Here is an 18,689-nt window from a genome sequence, read left to right as displayed (position 1 = left end):
AACACCGCTGCGCTCTCTGCAATCCACCCCGAGCGTGACTCGGGGTTACCGATCCTGATATGAAAAATCAACCCCGAGTCACGCTCGGGATCACCGCTAAGGAGGTTAAGGCACTTATGCCAGAAGAAAACAATGTGAAAAAGTGTGGCACAGCAAAAAGATAAAAACTGTTAAAAACAGTGAAACATACAAAGGAAAGGCATCAACCCGGGTTAGATGTAGGGGACAAGTGATAATCTTGGGTGACGGCCTGTGGAGGATAAAGTAAGTATATGCACAATTCCAAATGCCAGCAGTCAATAGTTGGTAGAAAAATTGGAAAAAGTAAAACAGAGGCAGTCTCACATTATGATGATCACCACATGGGGTGAGTATTTGATGAAGGTGCGGGATTCCAGATAAGGGTAAGCTGTATCTGATAATAATCAAAAAATTATAGACTGTAGGTGGACAGATCGATTTAGACAAATTCAGGGACTCCAGAAAAGGCCATTCACTGTATCAATGGACATCAATAATATATCATATGTCTCTAATTACCCTCATCGGGACTTGAATCCAGACCTCAGGAATAGTTCCGGGATGTGTAAACCTTCGTGACACTGTAGCGGTGCATGTCGGCTTCGGCGTTCCTCATAACTCGCTCTCCATCCGTGTACTTCCCTGTGAAGGGGGGAGGTACGTCTATTGCGGCTTGACGTCATGCCGGACGTAGGAGGCGTGGGAACAGAATACAAAGAGCCTTACAATGCCCGATGGTCACAGTGGTTTCTGACCCAAAGTATGCGGTCAGATGACGTGGACGCTGACGCGTTACACTGGCACAGCGCCAGTTTCCTCAGAGCGCTCTGAGAAAGCGCTCTGAGGAAGATATTAATTTAACCTACAGGTAAGCCTTATTATAGGCTTACCTGTAGGTAAAATTTTAATGGCGGAGTATACTTCCGCTTTAAGTTTAATGTGATTGTAAAGCTTCCTATTTTTATTAAAATAATAAACATGTCATACTTACCTGCTCTGTGCAATAGTTTTACATAGAGCAGCCTTGATCTTCCTTTTCGGGGGTCCCCTCCCAGCGCATATGTATTGGGGGGCTGCTGGGGGAGCTGCATGCAGATGTTTTTTTACCTTACTGCAAGAAAAATGCAGTAAGATAAAAAAACCCTTCTGCCTTTACAACCACTTTAAACAAAACAGTATGCATCTAGCTAAAACAACACATTTCAATGACATACTACATACTTTGCCTTAGGAAGTATTCCATGCCTGCTTGAATATTACTGTTGGTGAGTGTGGATTTCAGGAGGGGAGCACAGAGTGGCACTTTGGATTTTACCAGAAGAATTCATCAGCACTGACACTTTGTTTGCACTAATGGACTTTATTTATGCACTGGCACTTTTTATGTAGCACTATCCATATATTATTCATTATATGTGGAAGCAGCACTAGTTTCATTTCTTTCATTAGCACATTTCAATGAGCACATTATTATTTTAAACGATAGTACTTTATCAAGGTAGAAATACCCTTACCAAATAATTCTGGATAAAGCAAATGTACATACATTTGGTTTAGATATCAGATTGGTATGAAAGTAAAAATTATTAACAATTACAAATATATTAGTCCCAGCCAATCATATTAAGCACCATCACCCCAATAAAAGTTTATGCAGAAATTGTGTGAAAACGGGGCTTTCTCATTGCTGAATTACCCCACTCAGTATGACACCATCAACAAAATATTTAAAACATAAATTTTATTTATATCAAAAACTAAAATATACAATCCAACATATGATGAATTCATATGTCATTGAAAAACCATACATAAATATACATGGTATAGTTAACCCTTTCCTCAAAGCCCAGGCTTGACCTCTCACAGAGACATACTAGATGTCCGTGTGCCCATGTGCATGTCAGAGGGCAAGAAAGTCCCAACGCGTTTCGCCTCTAGAGCTTCCTCAGGAGTATTGGGCGAAGAGGATTCACAATAATAGATTACTACAAAAAAAAAACACAATAATAGTAATAATAATAATAAATATAATCAAAAATGATATTCATATAATTTGTCATCTTCATCAATATCAACGAAGAATTCTTCATTTCAATTTCATATGTATTAACAATCCTGTTACATAGGCAGATATCAGCAATGGGATTGGCTGTACAATGGTGACACTTCAATGATATTGTAACATATTACTATGCTAGATCAACACATTGGCTTATGGTGTACCTGCAATTTATCGTGCTTAGTTTCATTAAAAAAAAAAAAAAACAGTCACTAAAGATGTATGAGTACATTGTGTCCTGACTCTTGGTATTTATGGTACCAAGGCAAGCTAATAACCTTTCAGTGGATTGATCTCTTTGAAACACTGAACTCTCCTGACACCATTTCTGGCTACATGTAATGACAACATGTTCCCAAGTCTCTTCTTGTGCATGTGAATATAGGGCAGTCCAGTCTCAAGCTGCCTTCAGTTGTTTAGGTCATGTATGATTACCTAAAATTACCATGGATATAGATAACGCAAGTTCCTTCTCACATTTGTGGTTTATTTGTTTCAGCTTCAAGAAAATACCACTTTAAACAGCATCATTTACCAATCACATTTACAATATATAGTTGAAGAAACTTTTTACCAGCTACAGACAAAGAAAAACTAAGTCACCAGTAGCAAAAAAAAAGCGTTTTTTTTTATAAAGACACACTAGGGGAGCCATAGAGGCAAGTTGCAATTAGAACACACATCATAAAAATAACCTTTGACATGTATAAAAGTAATCCAGAGCAACAAAATAGGCCAAAAATAAAATATTTTGTTTAGAAACCAGACAAAAGTGAACACTTATTAGTAATAGCTATGGGGTTGGTTTACTTAAGCCAAATGGTCTGCTAACTTTGCAAGGGAGGTTGCCATTTGCAAAGGAACGTTGCACTTTGCATGGGAACTTTCCCCAAGAACTTAGAGGATGTGGTGCCATTTCCCTTTGCATAGAATATCAGAACACATTTTTGCTTGCACGTGATTGGATAATAGAAGTTAGCAGAGCTTCACCTTATTCACTATTGGGGAAAATTACCATGCATAAAGCAACTTCCCTTGCAAGGCAAACTGTCTGTTTACCTTTAAGCCCCGTACACACGATATGAAAATCTGTAGGTAAAATTCGTCCGACGACCGATCTGCCGATTTTCGGATTGTTAGTATGGTGCTTTCGACAGCCAACTCCGACTTTTCGGCTGACAAAATCCTGATGTGCAGGCTATAAAATTTTTGTTGTCCGTAATACAACGTCCGATTTTCGTCTCATTAGTACAGATTTTGACAGAAAAAAATCTTAAGAGCAAGACTAGGCATGCTCAGAGATGAAAGAACACATACAAAACAATCCAACACATGACATCACTTCTGAAGTAGAATTCTGTCGTACGGGAAAATTCGTATGAAAATAACCTCTTCACTTTCCACATCAGACTAGCATGCCACAAAAAACGGATGACAGATCATTCGATAATCTGATCGTGTGTATGGGGCTTTAGAGTGGCATTTGCAGGTAGTATTGAAAATAAGCTTAATATTTTATTTTTATGTGCAATAAGCATTGTTATTTATTGTGAAGGTTTGGAGAAATAAATTAAAAGACTACCTGAACTTTATTAATCTTATCCAAAGTCACAGGTTTGTTTTTTAGGGGGCATCATAGCCAGGCATTACTTACCTCAAATTTTCTCCGCTGACTTGATCTGCGTCTGGAACCACTAGAACTTTTAATATGAGGAAATAGAGATACTCCCCCTGCCTTTAGACACCCACAATTATGCAGCATTGGGCACCTGTGCAACTTTCCTCAGGCTCTATTGCTGTGACATAAGGCTGGGGTGGAATTTTCAGAGCCATTTTAGATTTTAGCTTACTCGCAGAAGCATTTTAAAGTACACTGGTAGGTAATTAAGGTGGCATGGGAGTGCGAGGAAGGTACCCATAATTCATCTTACCTCTACCTCTCACCCATGTTCATCTTTCACCTTCATAAAAATATAAAAACTCCTTATGTGTATGGATAGATGGTGCTCATAAGGATGTGGTTGCATGATTACACAGCTTTAGACAGTAGATCCAAACTTCTCTAATTCTAGCATTCTCTGGTAGTTTTATTACATGCACAATGTATTATGATATACTCAATATATTACCACATTTGAGTGAAATATTACTTTTTCCTTTGCTAAGCTCAACATAGTAAATGTACTGTAACTAATAGTGGGACTATACAGATAAACAGCTTCATATATGGCAGTGATCTTTAGACAGCATAAAACATAGGTCAATCATACACGCAGATCTGACCTAAAATAATCAGATTTTCAAAAAATCTTTTTTTATGGTATGTGCACATCCAGGATTCAGTGGATGTCAAGTAATTTCCTTATTATTGCTTAAAAGGCAGCACTGCATGGTGCCATTCTCTGATTTATGAAATATTTTTGTATCATAGGTTCCAGTCTCCACAGTCTTTTGTGCAACATTGGTAGTGCAATGTTAAATAATCACTTGTTTTGTATAGCCGTCTTTTATTTTCTGTGGCCTTCTATAGGCTACAGTACCTATGGACTTCTCAGTTATTTTAAATATTTTACATATTCAGTATTGTCAGAACAGAAGGTTAGTTGACTGACTAGCTGTCTAGCAGACCAGTAGAAGAGAGAACAGAGATGCAGAATTGCAAATTAAAGTTCATGACATAATCTGCAATGGTGGAAAATGAAAGTTTCCATCTGAAATATAGACATATTAGAGGAAAAAGTTATATAGTTCTGTTATTTTAGTGTTCACTGCATCTGTTTATAAGCCCATTCATTTGTGTCAAAGCTACTGTTTATATAAAATATACATTTATATAAAATAAACTGTCAAAATGGAATTATGTAGAAGCCAATGGTTACCTATCCCTCTGAAACTGCTAAGTGACTGCATGTCATTCTAACCCACTTAGTTCAATGCTTTTAGTAGCTCGGAACAAGTAAGCAGATAGATGTCTGTCTTATCATATACATTCTTGGCCTGCTTACTTTTTCCAAGTCAGTGAATCCGTATTGAGGCCAATGGGTCAGCGTAAAAGCCAGTCAACTAAAATTTCCAGAAGTAGATAAGCAATGATAGCACATATTACTTAAAGTTAAAACATATTATATTCACATACATGGAGATGCTAAACATAGAACACACAGACTCTTTATAGAGGACCTAGTCCAGCTTATGAGCAGCTGTAAACGTGTCTGCATGCTCTTTTAGAACACAGGTAGATTTACTAAGACTGGTGCACTCAGAATCGGGTGCAGCTGTGCATGGTAGTCAATCAGCTTCTAACCTCAGCTTATTCAAGCTTTGACAATAAAACCTGAAAGCTGATTGGTTTCTCTGGAGAAGCGAGCTTTATTTCGCACTTTCCATCTTTAGTAAATAAACCCACCAGTGTCAACCCAAAGCTTGATTATTTCATTTTGGGTAAGCACTGGAGGGTTGAATAATTTTTTCTTTGATTCTGGCCATTCACTAAAAAATTTGGTAAAACTTTCAAACTTTTGATTCAGTTTTCTGTTCAAATATCAAAGAAATAGAAGACATTAAATAGTAGCTTTGATGGACTGCAAGGAGATTAGATTGAAGTTGTCCCAACTGAACGCAGTGTAAAAGATCAGCAGAAATTTCCATCATTTTTCCCATTGTGATTTGATATTTCAATAAACTGTATTGAAGGTTTACATTTATTAACCAGTTTTAAAGTTGACTGAATTCTGGCTTTGTTTCTTTTTTTTCTCAAGTTCTCGGCTATTGCTCAAAAGCATATTTACAGTTGATAGTGGCAGGTGTTAAAAAAATACAACCAGCATACCTGAATCTGTCTCTGTTATCCTTAATGCAATACTACCTATACTGGGAGACAGTCAGGTATCCAACATTTTCACAGCAATGGAAGTTCCTGTATTTCTGTCCATACAGTTTTTTGTAATAGTGATAATACCAGTGTATTACACACAAAATTTAGTTGTGCAAAAAAGCGTCACCAAAAAAGTAATCGAAGAAATATCTCAGTAATAGCAGCGCTCACAATATGTCCACATAAACAATGCACAAAATGAATCAATCAATAGCCTGTTGCGCTATCCATATAAAGTGCATAGATTCACAATAGATATCCAATAAAATGAAGAATCAATGAAAAACAAAAAAATCATATGTGCAAATATGGGTCAATTAAGGAAAGTTTATATATGATCCAATAAAGTCCATCAGAAGAAGAAAAATGTTATTATGCAGAAAGTTCATTATTACACCTAAGTGTGCCGCTGCCACACTGTGCCGCTGCCCAAGTGTCAAAAGCCGTTTTCGCTTCCTGCCAATGTTTCCTAGTAGACTGGGTATTGGACTGTGACAAGTCCAATTGGGCGTTCCGCAGCTGGACACTAGCTTCAGTGTAGGCTTTCCTAATGGCCTTTTTCCGACCAGCGGCGTAGGAGAGAATGCGACCCCTCAACACAGCTTTCCCCGTTTCCCAGAACAGGGTAGGGTTTGAGGCGTGCGACGCGTTGGTGGTTGAGAACTCTTGCCATGTGTCAGAAATCTTTACTCATGTTGGAGCATGGAATTTTGCTAACAGTTAGGTGTATTATTGAACTTTCTGAATAAGACCACTTTTCTTCTTCTGATCAACTTTATTGGATTGATATGAACTTTCCTTAATTTACCTATATTTGCACATATGATTTATTTTTGTTTTTCATTGTTTCTTCGCTTTATAAGATATCTATTCTAAATCTTCGCACTTTATACGCATAGCGCAACACGTTATTGATTGATTTTATATTACCCGTGTGTTTTTAAGCATGTGTAGATATTTGGATGAGATGCAGTAAGCTTTAGGAAATGCTAATTTTCATAGTGATAAAATTGCCATGGCTTTCCAGTGTAACTTATGCTTTCTTAGCAGGTCGGCTTATGTCAAAATATACCTTAAAGAGTAACTAAACCCTCCTATCCTTTACAATCAAGGAAGCTGCCATCTTAGCCTCTTTTTTGCAGTTGCCATGGTGCTGCACATGTGACTAGTTATGACACCAGCCAAATGATGGCTTGACATTTTGGTTGAGAGCACGGGCAACTGTGTCAGTTATCATTCACGGCATACCTTGTATGTAACTGTTTTGGGAAATCATTGGGTTTAAGTCCCCTTTAAGACTAAATCTATTTTCAACATGTATTAGCTTTTCAGACCTGCTGTGAGCACCACTTTTTTTGTGTTAAAATATGCTAAGCTGGTTGTTGTAGGTTTAAATTGGTTTATATTGTAATGTATGGTGTTTGTATTTGGAATCCATCCAGTGATGTATATGAGAAGCTCTTGTATAAATTGTATCATGATTGTTGCAGTCATTCTTGTCTCAGATGTGGTAGTTAACAGAATACTCCTTTTCCTAGCTCATCCAGTCCAAAAAATAAAAGGAAACAAGTCAGGAAGCACAGAAAGCAGTAAGTATTTCCATGTTATCCTAACAGGGTAGAATCAAAGTGAATTTTCTTTCTTTATTTGCTCTTTCATCACATTAGAGGGGTATTTCATCTTTTCAAAACTGTTGGTAAAAAGGCTGGTTTACTGGTTGGTTAGATTGTGAGTTGGGGCAAGGAGATGAGCCAGAATCCTCCTATGCGAGCAGTGATCATATAAGTTCCAAAATAAATGTAGCCTCATAGTGAGTGGCTTTAATTTTCCTTGCTAATTGGCCATAAATAACACAAGACATTCCTGCATCAGAAGTGTAACTTCAATTGCCAATTTGTCATTGCCTTACATGAGATAGAATAAATGCAGGCATAGTATAGCTATGTTACTTTGTTTCCATGATACTTTGGGGGGCATTAGGCCTGGATTATGAGCAACTGATGCCCTAAGCACAGCTCAACAATGATGCCCCCTTCAGAAACTCTGCTGCTTAACTGACAACACATTAAAGCCCCAGGCCAGACCTCACAGCTATTTAAATAAAAATGTTTTCATGTTATTTATTTAACACATTGGGCATGTATCAAAATCAAGCATCTGATTAAGGTCTTTTATTTTGAAATAGTAAGTAAAATCACCTTTTTGATAAATAAAAACTAAAAACTATAGCTTTTTTTCCCACTGGAAAGACACAGGTAGCCATGTAATGTGACTTTGGAGTCAGGATAGAGATGACTTGGGGCTTTGATGTAAATAAACAATGTATGCCTCAGTTAGATCTTTGTAAGGATACATCTGTGGAGGGGGAGGTAGGATTAGTTATCTTAGAACAAATGGGCAAAAAAGATAAATGCATTTATCATTTAAGAGCATGATAACTAGGGTAAAACTCTGTAGTGCCACTATCCTGTGGTGAGCATGCTTATTTTGCTAAGCGGTTAATCCCTCGGGGGGGGGGGGGGCATCCATAGATATGAGCATATAGTAAAACTTCTGTTGATCCTCATTTAATAAAATGAAGGGATAAGACCTTCAGTTGTGTATTGATGCACAGCTTTATCAATGGCAGACAGGTGCAGGCTAACTCAGGAGCAGCTGGGTTTTCTGCAACAGCTTTACAGTGGTATGAAATGTATTGTAATTTTATTTACTTTGTAAACAATGTTCTACTTTTAGTCTTTCTCACAGGCCTTTGCCTTGGAGTGATCCAATTTTTAATAAAATAACGTTCTAAATCTGTTTAACATTAACAATGAACTTCACCTATGCCCACTTATTCCCAGTGTTTTAATTCCCAATATTGCAAATACCTTTTATCTAAGAAAAACACACTCGCAAGTCCAGTGAAACCTGTTTTTCTCTCTACCACCTCTCTTCCACTGCATACAGTATACTTTCCCATGCCACCATCTTCTCTTTATAAGTTGGGAGCCGGCTCTCCTGGATTTTTGCAATCGGCCTCCTGATAAATTAAACTTTCAGCGATGTGGGGAAGCCTCCTGGGATATGTGATGTTGGTGTCCCAGAAGGTTGGGGGAAAGGGCTTTATGTCAATCTAGCCTTGACAAGAATGGAGGCAGGGGGCAGGTCAACCATGTGTTTTTTTTTTTTTTTAAAAGGTAAATACTATTTATTTTTTAAATGGTGCATATTTTTTTTTTTAATAAGGGAGGGGATTGGTATGGTGAAAAGTGAGGTATTGAGGGGAGGTCTTCTCTAAAGAATATTTCAATGCCAAAATAATTATCTCTCTTATTATTAAGTATTTTAATACTTAAACATCGAAAAGCTTATTTTGTTTGGTTACTCTGACCAGTTAAAAGGAAAGTACTGTGTATTTTCTGCTTTATTAAACATAGAGAGTTGTACATTATCCACAAGGGGGAACCCTCAGTAGTTCAGTGCTTACTACCATGTCTATTTTGAAACACATGTTTTTATTGAATCAGACAACTACGCATTGTGAGAAGCAGCTACAAAGCATTACCATTATGTGCACTGCCTGCACATGTAATGATGAAATATACGTTCCCCCATGTGCAAATATAATAACAAATTTCACATAGAAATATATATTTTTTTTACAATAACAGTATAATAATAAAATAATAACAATAGTATTATTGATATGATTATTTACAAATAAACTGATCTCATTTAGATGTTTATCTAAAAAAAAAAAAAATTGGAAAAGACTACACATTACCTTTAAAAAAGGCATTATTCAGAAAATTGATAACTTGCAGATTTCATGAATCACTTTATCCAGTCTGGTGTTTGAAATGTGATGAAGTACATGATGAATGTCAAATCCCAATCTACCCTTTTTATATTCAGGGTAATGGTTTGAAATAAAGAAAACTAGCATTATCATGACAATTGGAGCAGCAAGTAATAATATTCTCATTGTCTATTGCTGCCCGGTTTCTGTTTCCTCATGTAGATCACAACTCTAAAAAAAAAAAGGATACATGCTGATTTTTTCTGCTTCTTTCTGATTGCAAAGTATATTGGGATGACAAGAACTACAGGGGACTTCCTTCCTATCTTTTCAAGAGTGGCCATGATTATTATTGCTGTCAGTAATAACATTAGAAGTCAGTGACATAGCAGTAGGTGCTCCGATTTCTAAAAATTGCAGTACTTAGGTTCTGCCATGAGATGGGAGACAGACATGAAACAACACAGATTCTCTGTGAACAAAAGATCTTGATGTACTTCGCAGTGCAGCTTAACATGTTGAACTTTATTTTCATGCTGTAGGGATATCAAATTTATACAGAGATCGTAATTATAAATATTTCATTCTTTTGTGGATTATTGCTGAAGAATTAACTCAATTTTGCACAGAAAATAAATTATAAAAATCAACTGACTTTAATTACCTGGACAAGGAATGTGATATTACATATTATAAAGAATATAAGAGAAACAATTTATATGAATCCTAATTGATATTTTTAGAGTATTATTTGTTATGTAATATTTGTTCTACAAGTACCTGTAGTGATGTTAAAATGTCAGTTGCCAGCAGATGTGCAAAAAATTATTTTCTCATCACCATATTATTATTATTAATATACAGGATTTATATAGCCCCAACAGTTTGTGCAGCACTTTTACAAAATGAAGTCAGACAAAACAGTTTGGGAGGCAGACAGTATAAGAGGAATCAGAGGGCCCTGCTTGTTAGAGTTTAAAATCTGAAAAGTGATGTAGATATGTCCTAGTCTGAATTTGATTCCATAGTGTGATTTTAGAATGTCTCATATTCGTTGTCAGATGCTTAGAGGTTTGATGTTTGGTCTGGGATGTTTTTTTTTACCTTTAAAATCAACAATTGGACTTTCTTTACTATGTAAAGGGGCCCTGGATCTGTAGAGCTGGTACCTTTAGGAGTAACTAGGAATATCCAAAACTCTAGCTCTTTATTAGGCAATTATTGACCTTGCAGCTTCTGATTTGAGAATGGTCCCACCTCCTCTCACCCTCCACTTTCTTCTGACTGCAAAATGTGCTGGGTGGCCTTGCTGGCCATTAGGAAGATACAGGACTTGTATCAGGACATGTCAATAATTGCCCAATTATGGACAAAGTACCTGGTTGTTGTGTAGTGTTGCAGATAACGTTATAGCTCCAAACCTATCTAAAACAGAAACTTTTGCATTGCCTTTACATCATATTTGTTAAGACAGAGGTAAATGTACCTGACCTCACCTATAGGCTGACACCAGCTATCATAGTGTCATGGCATTTGTCAGGCGCTTTTGAAGCTTTTAAGACCTGGCAACTATGGCCTGTGGACATTTGGATTGGGCTTTAATTTGTCTGAATTAGCAGTAGTACCAAGAGAAAACAAATGTTTATCCTCATTCCTTAAAAAAAAAGTAAAAGTGCTTTCAAATAAAAGAAAAATATTGCTCAACTTTGCATGTGCATTTGCACCTGAAAAAAGAAAAAAAATCTGTGTGCGCACCAATAAGTTGTGCATGTTGCTTTGTCAATATTGAGTGCACCCAAACATTTTCCAATGCAAACTTTGCTGTATGTTCAAATGCAGTGAACAAAGTAAAGCAACAATTGGAAGGATAGTGTTCCTGGAGGGTGATTTCAATATGCAGCTAGACCAGGAACCATGAGAACAAGAGGTATGCTGTATTGCCTACCCAGTGAAGAATAATATAAAGTAGATGGCAATTTGGAATAACAGTGAGACTGACTCAGTTATTTACTGCAGTACTCACCTAATACATGATACTAATGGATGTATCAGCTGCAAATTGTGCATGGCATGTATACCTAGTATACATGTGCACACTAAATTAAAACTCTCCCTGTGACATGACCAAGATTTAGAAATGTAAAATGGAAAGTTTGCATGACCATGGGCTCTGGAGAGAGCAAGTAACTTGTATGGGGGGGAGTAGTTCTGAATCTAGGACAGCACAAAGGTATTATGTGATCAAGAAGACACTAGGTAGTTGGCTAAATCTGGAGGAATAGTGCTCTGCCATTTCGTACATTTGATCTCGGTGCTGTAAGGTGGGGTTTAAAATCTCAGGCAGATTCATAGTATCTGTTGTTGGTTGTATGTCAGATATTCAAGCATAGCTGGATAGGTGGTACATCAACGTGAGGTGAGCCAAGACCTGGGAGTTAGGATGATATGCAAGCTCTAGGGGAGTCCAGGTGAAGTTTCTGTACTGGAAACGAGTAGCTGTGCACATGTTGTTGAGTTAGCTGTTGTTCTTCCAGTCTTCAACGTGGAACTGAAGCAATTAGATCTTATCGTGATGGGTCTGGTGGGCCCCCTAGAGTAGGCATCAGGAAGCTGGCAAGGGATGAGATTTTGATCTTGTTGTTGGTAATTTGTTGGTGGAGTTCATTCACATGAATTACATATAGTTACATAGTAGTTGAGGTTGAATAAAGACGATAGTCCATCCAGTTCAACTTGTGTAGGTGTGTGTGGCCGTAATCATTTCACATACCCGTGAATGTTTTGATCCTTGAGATGTACGTCCAAGAGTCTTTTAAAAGTAGCCATACTCCCTGCAGTTACTACCATTTGTGATAGAGAATTGCACAATCTTGTAGCCCTTAGTGTAAAAAACAAACCTGCGTAGCCTGAGGTTAAATCACTTCTCCTCTAATCGCATTGTATGGCCTCGTGTCTTCATGCATTCATTGCGACTGAATCGTTTTTTTTCTATGCTGAGATCACCATTGAGGTATTTGTAAATCGCTATCAGGTCCCCTCTCAGGTGTCTCCTTTCCAGGGAGAATAAATCAAACGCTTCTAAGCGCTCATCATAATTAAGATCCTCCAATTCTCTAATAAGTTTAGTTGTTCTTCTCTGGACACTCTCCAGCTCCAACACATCCCTTCTGAGGACTGGCGACCAGAACTGGACAGAATACTCCAGATGTGGTTGGACCAGTGTTTTATAAAGTGGTAGGATTATCTCTGGAATACATCCCCTTCCTTATGCAATGATAATATTCTGCTGGCTTTGGCAGCTGCAGCTTGACATTGCATGCTATTGCTAAGTCTATCTTCTACTAAGACTCCCAGATCTTTCTCCATTTTTGATTCCCCCAGAGGTCCCCCCCCCAATGTGTATTGTGCGTTTATGTTTTTAGTCCTCAAGTGCAATACCTTACACTTCTCCACATTAAACCTCATTTGCCATGTAGTTGCCCACTCAGTTATTTTGTTCAGGTCATTCTGTAAGATTTCTTCCTCACGATGTGAAGTTATTGCCCTGCTTAATTTTGTGTAATCTGCAAAAACTGAGATTGAGCTAATGATCCCGTCCTCAATGCTATTTATGAATAAATTGAACAAAATTGTTCCCAGGACTGAGCCCTGGGGACCCCACTTACCACCCCAGACCAGTCTGAGTATGCGTTATTTATTACCACACTTTGGACACGTCCCTTTAACCAGTTTCGTATCCAAGAGCAAACTTTGTGGTCGACGCCTGCAGACCTTATTTTATAAATTAAGTGTTTGTGGGGAACTGTATCAAACGCCTTAGTAAAATCCAGGTACACCACATCCACAGGTCTCCCCCTATCTAGCTCACAGCTCAGCTCCTCGTAGAATGTTAACAGACTGGTTTGACAAGAATGCCCTTTTGTAAACCCGTGCTGATTACTGCTGATGATGTTGTTCTCTTTAGCAAACTCTTGGTTATAGTCCCTTATCATCCCTTCCAGAAGCTTACATACTATTGACGTCAGGCTGATCGGCCTATAATTTCTCAGGATATGCCTCTGCCCTTTTTTGAATATTGGTATCACGTTAGCTTTCCTCCAGTCACCTGGTACAGTTCCTGTCAAAATACTATCTGCAAAGATCAGGAACAGTTGGTCTAGATATAACCTTACTGAGTTCTTTCTGTCTTCTGGAACCCCAGGATTTAGAGTCTGCTCTAGCCCATGGTGTTTAAAGCAGGGCACACAGGTCTCTGTCCATCAATACAGCTGAGGCTGCAGAGTGTTGAGAAGCATTTAAGTAGTTAGAGTGTTTCCGTGAGCCAGGAGCCAATAGATCTGATGAAAGAATATGAGAATTATGCACCTCTTCCACTTCTGATGTTTATGTAGGCTTTAGGCCTAGTGGTGGCCCCAGGAGAGGTTCCATTAGGTCGGTGTTTCAGCTTGGTGGCTGTTTTTTGGTGGCACCATGTAAAATGCTGAGATCTGTGCTTGGTCAGCAAGGGGAGATATTAGGAAAGTGTGGATGTCCTGTATATTTGGCACCTGCTGGGTTTTCTGTGGTTTCCTCACTCCTCCATGTTCAGCCATACCCATATCAGATTCAGAATGCATTCAATTGAAAAAAATAGCTTTTGAAAACGTGATAAGATTTTAACAATGCGCTAACACATGCATATGTTGCTTGTTGCGGCAATGCGGGTAGTGTGCTCCATCAGACCAAATTAGTCATGAATGCAGCTATGGACTATGAACTGCATATGTAGGGTCTGTGGACTTCCTCCTAGTTTGTTCTTGCACCCTTATAACAAATGTGGATTTTCATGTTTCAATAATTTGTTTGTTTTACAAAGGATTACAATTTTTTTTAAGGTGAATTTTAGATTTTTTTGATGAAATGGCAGTAACCTAATATAAGACTATTTCAAGGACATAATTTCCGTGTCTGCTGATGACAATTACATGACACGGTGATTGGTATTTCGATATTAGGCAGAGTAATAATAAATACGGTACTAATGCTGTTGGGCGGAAGCACTGTAAATACTGTGTAAAAATAGAAGAAGCTATCTGTAAAAGAATGACATTTATGTAATGGCTGTGCCACAACTGAAATATATAGCAAACATCCAGCAGCTTCTTATGTTCTGTTTTGAGTGATAGATATGCAAATAAGTATCTCCATTACAGGAGCTGTCATTCCTCACACCTCATTTACGTGGCATTTCGTCTAAACAAAGACAGGATTTTTTTCTACAAAAGAACTGCACAATATCCACAATATTCTCACCGCTGAAGTGTTACTTGGATGCACCCATTATAATGCACACTGTGCAGCAATTATATTTTCTAAATATATTTTGTAAACTGGTTGTTTGTGTAAGGGATCCTTCCATTCTTTGGAATGTCTAAGTAAATATTACATTGTGTTAAAAATGGCTCACACCTTCTCCACAATTACGCTGGCCGAACTAAATGTAGACTGTAGGCAAAAAAGCGGTTGTTGTATGTATGTCATTTTTAATTATTTATTGTGAATTGTAGCATTTCAACATTTTTTTTTATACCAAATACGTTTTTTTGATTAAATTTATATATTGTTTAGAGTTTTTTCAAGGACAGTGGATCATTTAACCAAAAAAACCTTGTGCGCAAGCTGCTGAGGCTTGAGAAGGGGTGCTAGTCCGGGTCCACTGCTGTGAGTGCTGGCTGGGAAGAGAGCTTGCCCCAGCTCTAAACCTCAATGTGTAGAAATGTAGATATCCCTAAAAGCCGCACATCAAAGCAAACTGACTCGTGGTGGTTTATGGCAACCTCAGCCTGGCCTCCTGCCAGGCCATGCCCCAATGCATTTCACTTCGCCCCCTTGGAGCTTAATCATGGGAATCCAAATGACTAAGCTCTGAGGTGCTGAGCAAAATGCGTAGGGAGCATGGCCTGGCGGGACCCCAGGCTAGGGTTGCCATACACCACCAAGATCGGGTTTGCTTCGATGTGTGGCTATAAGGGATATCCACATTTCTACACAGTGTAACATTTAATCCAACCCAGCTTTTTAAGTTCAATGACAAACCTCTTTTTTTTTCTGGTGCACAAATGCTTACCTGTGGGTGATGGAGTGGGAGTAGCAAGATAAGTGACAAATTAATTGGAATAAATATAATCCACCAGAGTAATCAAAAAGTCAATATGGTGGTTAAAGTTGATTGGAGATATGTGCTGGCTCTTTAAGACAGCTGCTCAGTGTTCAAGCAAGAAGGGGCTTGTGCAATGACTGAGGAAGAAACACAAGCGCCATCTAAGTGCAGCATCAAGTATTTATTGTGGCAAAAGTTAACATGTACTCACACTTGAGTAAAAGACACAGCTTCTGGCGTTGTGAATCAACAGTCCCCTGAAGGGAGGGACATATCAGGATGGCCTCGGCAGCTACAGCAGATCGGGACATGGCTGATGGATGTTAGCATCTCCTACCTTGTAGCCCTGAAGAAGGAGAGCATGCTCCGCAAACACGGCAAACACGTCACCTTGGTAACCCCCCTGCACCCAGAAGTCGATGACAGGAGAAGCCGTGCGGACACTGAGGCCATCCTAATACATCCCTCTCTCCCTCCAGGGGACCGTTGATTCACAACGCCAGAAGCTGTGTCTTTTACTCAAGTGTGAGTACATGTTAACTTTTGCCACAATAAATACTTGATGCTGCACTTAGATGGCACTTGTGTTTCTTCCTCAGTTATTTTGGTGTGGTAAAGTGCAACCTGGAGGTGAAACCTGGTATCACAGCTGACCACTCAGCTGGAACCCTAATATACCACTCCTGGACTTTATTTTACTAAGCCAATGTAAGGAGTAAGATGGGAGCACTTGTATGTTAATAAAGTAGGTGTGAAATTCAACATAATCCATTAAAAAAAGTAATTAATCCTGTACAATCCTAAAAATTGACTAGTTACAAATAAGGGAAATTCAAATGAAGGTTATGATTAGAAAAATATATAAGCAGAGATAGCCTTCAGCAATATATCCATGTCTAAAATGATCAGTCGATCCAAAGGCATAGATGAAGATATGTGAAATGTCAACTTTTCTTTGTTTTGTCTTTATTTTGGACAGTGTATTGAACATGTTCTATAGCGTAGAGCAGGTAAAGTTTGTCCCTGAAAATTATGTGTTACTGTGCTGCTCTTCTCTGGTATGTAAGGTAGCTGTCAGATCTTCCATTGTTTTAATTTTATTGATTTTTAGCAAACCACATACATATGTATGGGGTGTAATTTGATTCCATAAATCTTGTATATAGACACGATCTGCATTTAGAAAGTGTACGGTAAGTAAGATCGTATGACATTTTACTGTGATTTGGTTCACATGTAAAAGGCAACTAACGAAGTCTATCTCTAAATCTACTGATACTAATTAGGGGGTTAGGTTTGCACTTCTCAACAGAAGCAGCATCGTAGAGGACATTGCTAGAAGGTATGTAGGAGGGTGGAGGGTCCTTGGTTCGGCCTGACACATATTTGGGACCTGTGTATATAATTTATAGAGAGGCACTGGAATCCAGTACCAGCATGAGAGTGTTTTTTATCCCTCATGAGATCTTTAATGTGATGGGTCATTTTACTAACCAGTACAGAAGCTTAGGCAATGAAGTGGGAAGAGGTTGTTGAAATATGTATTGATTAGTTACATATATCTTTGGATCTAATGAATATTTTACCATGCGGTTTTAAGTAAGGCGACATTTGCTTATGTGTTGTTTAATTGTATGCACACTTTGGTCCGGATTTGTGGCAGGTTTACTTTAAATCTATAAGTGTAATCTGTGATGATTTTGCTAGTACAAATGTCTGGTTGTGTTTGCTGAAACAGTGGTTCTAAAGCTTTGTTTGCTGCTGTGATACATTTACAACTTTGCGATTTCATACAGATTGAGTAGACATTCTCTGTTAAATTAAACATTACTTTTGATATCAATTATAAAAAAAAAACAGAGCATACATTTTTAATTCTGCAAAATACATGTGGTTGCTTTGAAAATAGGAAGTATTGCCAGCAATAAATGGATGTTCTTGTGTTTCTGTGAGATAAACTGACACGCACTTTTGGGTTCTGCAGCAATTATCTATGTGCCTAATAAGCATTCACTAATGTGAAGTAGCACCTAATACAAAAAGATAATAAAATGCAGGTCAAATGAATAGATTAAGAGACTAAACAATACCTTTCCTAAGTGCACCTGTTAATGTTATAGTAGTTGTTTAGGGTGTCTAAACAGGACTATGCAGTCAGTTAAGCAGGCCATAGATTCTGCAATCTTCTTTCCTGCAGCCACTGATTGTAGGAAAGAAAATCACCCAATTCTCCCATCAACACAGTCAGTGTTAATGGGAGAATCCCTTCAGCAGACCAAGTGTGCATGTGTGTGTGTGTGTATGGGGCTGGGGGTAAAAGGTGTGCGGGGAGCCTTCCCTGCCAGGGAAAATACAGTGATTACTGCTGGCAGCTATAGCTGCAATAATCACATCCTAAAAATCCAACATGCGATTGACTTGGGTACAGTCAGGCTGCCCATGAATCTTGCCCAAACCTTGCTGAAAGGGCTATGATTCAAACCATCTAAGGCCAGCTCTAGACAATAGACACCAAAGTTTGATCATGCTGCTCAGTGCACCCTGTGATTCAGGCTGGGGTCACACCTAATGCCGATGCGGCTCAGACCTAATGTGTATGCGCCTCACAGCACAGGTCCGGTGCGTCCCCTGTTCTCCGTTTCAGGGATGAATCAGGCCTGAATAATTTAGACCTGAATTCAGGCCTAAAACTGAACCATAGACACACAGGACCCCCTGTGCAATCTGCTCCGCAGCAGCTACGGAGAAGTGTGAATGGGCTCCATTGAGAGCCGGTCACAATCTCGTGTCATGCAAATTGGAATGCAGGGGA

General features: G+C 38.5%; 1 protein-coding gene across 1 annotated transcript in view; it reads left to right on the top strand.

Annotated features, from left to right (window-relative positions):
• Nucleotides 1-18,689, top strand: part of SRRM4 (serine/arginine repetitive matrix 4) — a 185,307-nt gene that overhangs the window by 125,060 nt on the left and 41,558 nt on the right. The window contains exon 6 of the mRNA XM_082268959.1: nt 7,496-7,546. Within this exon, the coding sequence (XP_082125085.1) occupies nt 7,496-7,546 (51 nt within the window). The remainder of the gene's footprint in view (nt 1-7,495; nt 7,547-18,689) is intronic.

The sequence above is a fragment of the Pelophylax lessonae genome, assembly GCF_965119305.1.
Source record: "Pelophylax lessonae genome assembly, chromosome: 1".
Taxonomy (NCBI): Eukaryota; Metazoa; Chordata; class Amphibia; order Anura; family Ranidae; genus Pelophylax; species Pelophylax lessonae.
This window is presented reverse-complemented; position numbering and strand designations above follow the sequence as displayed.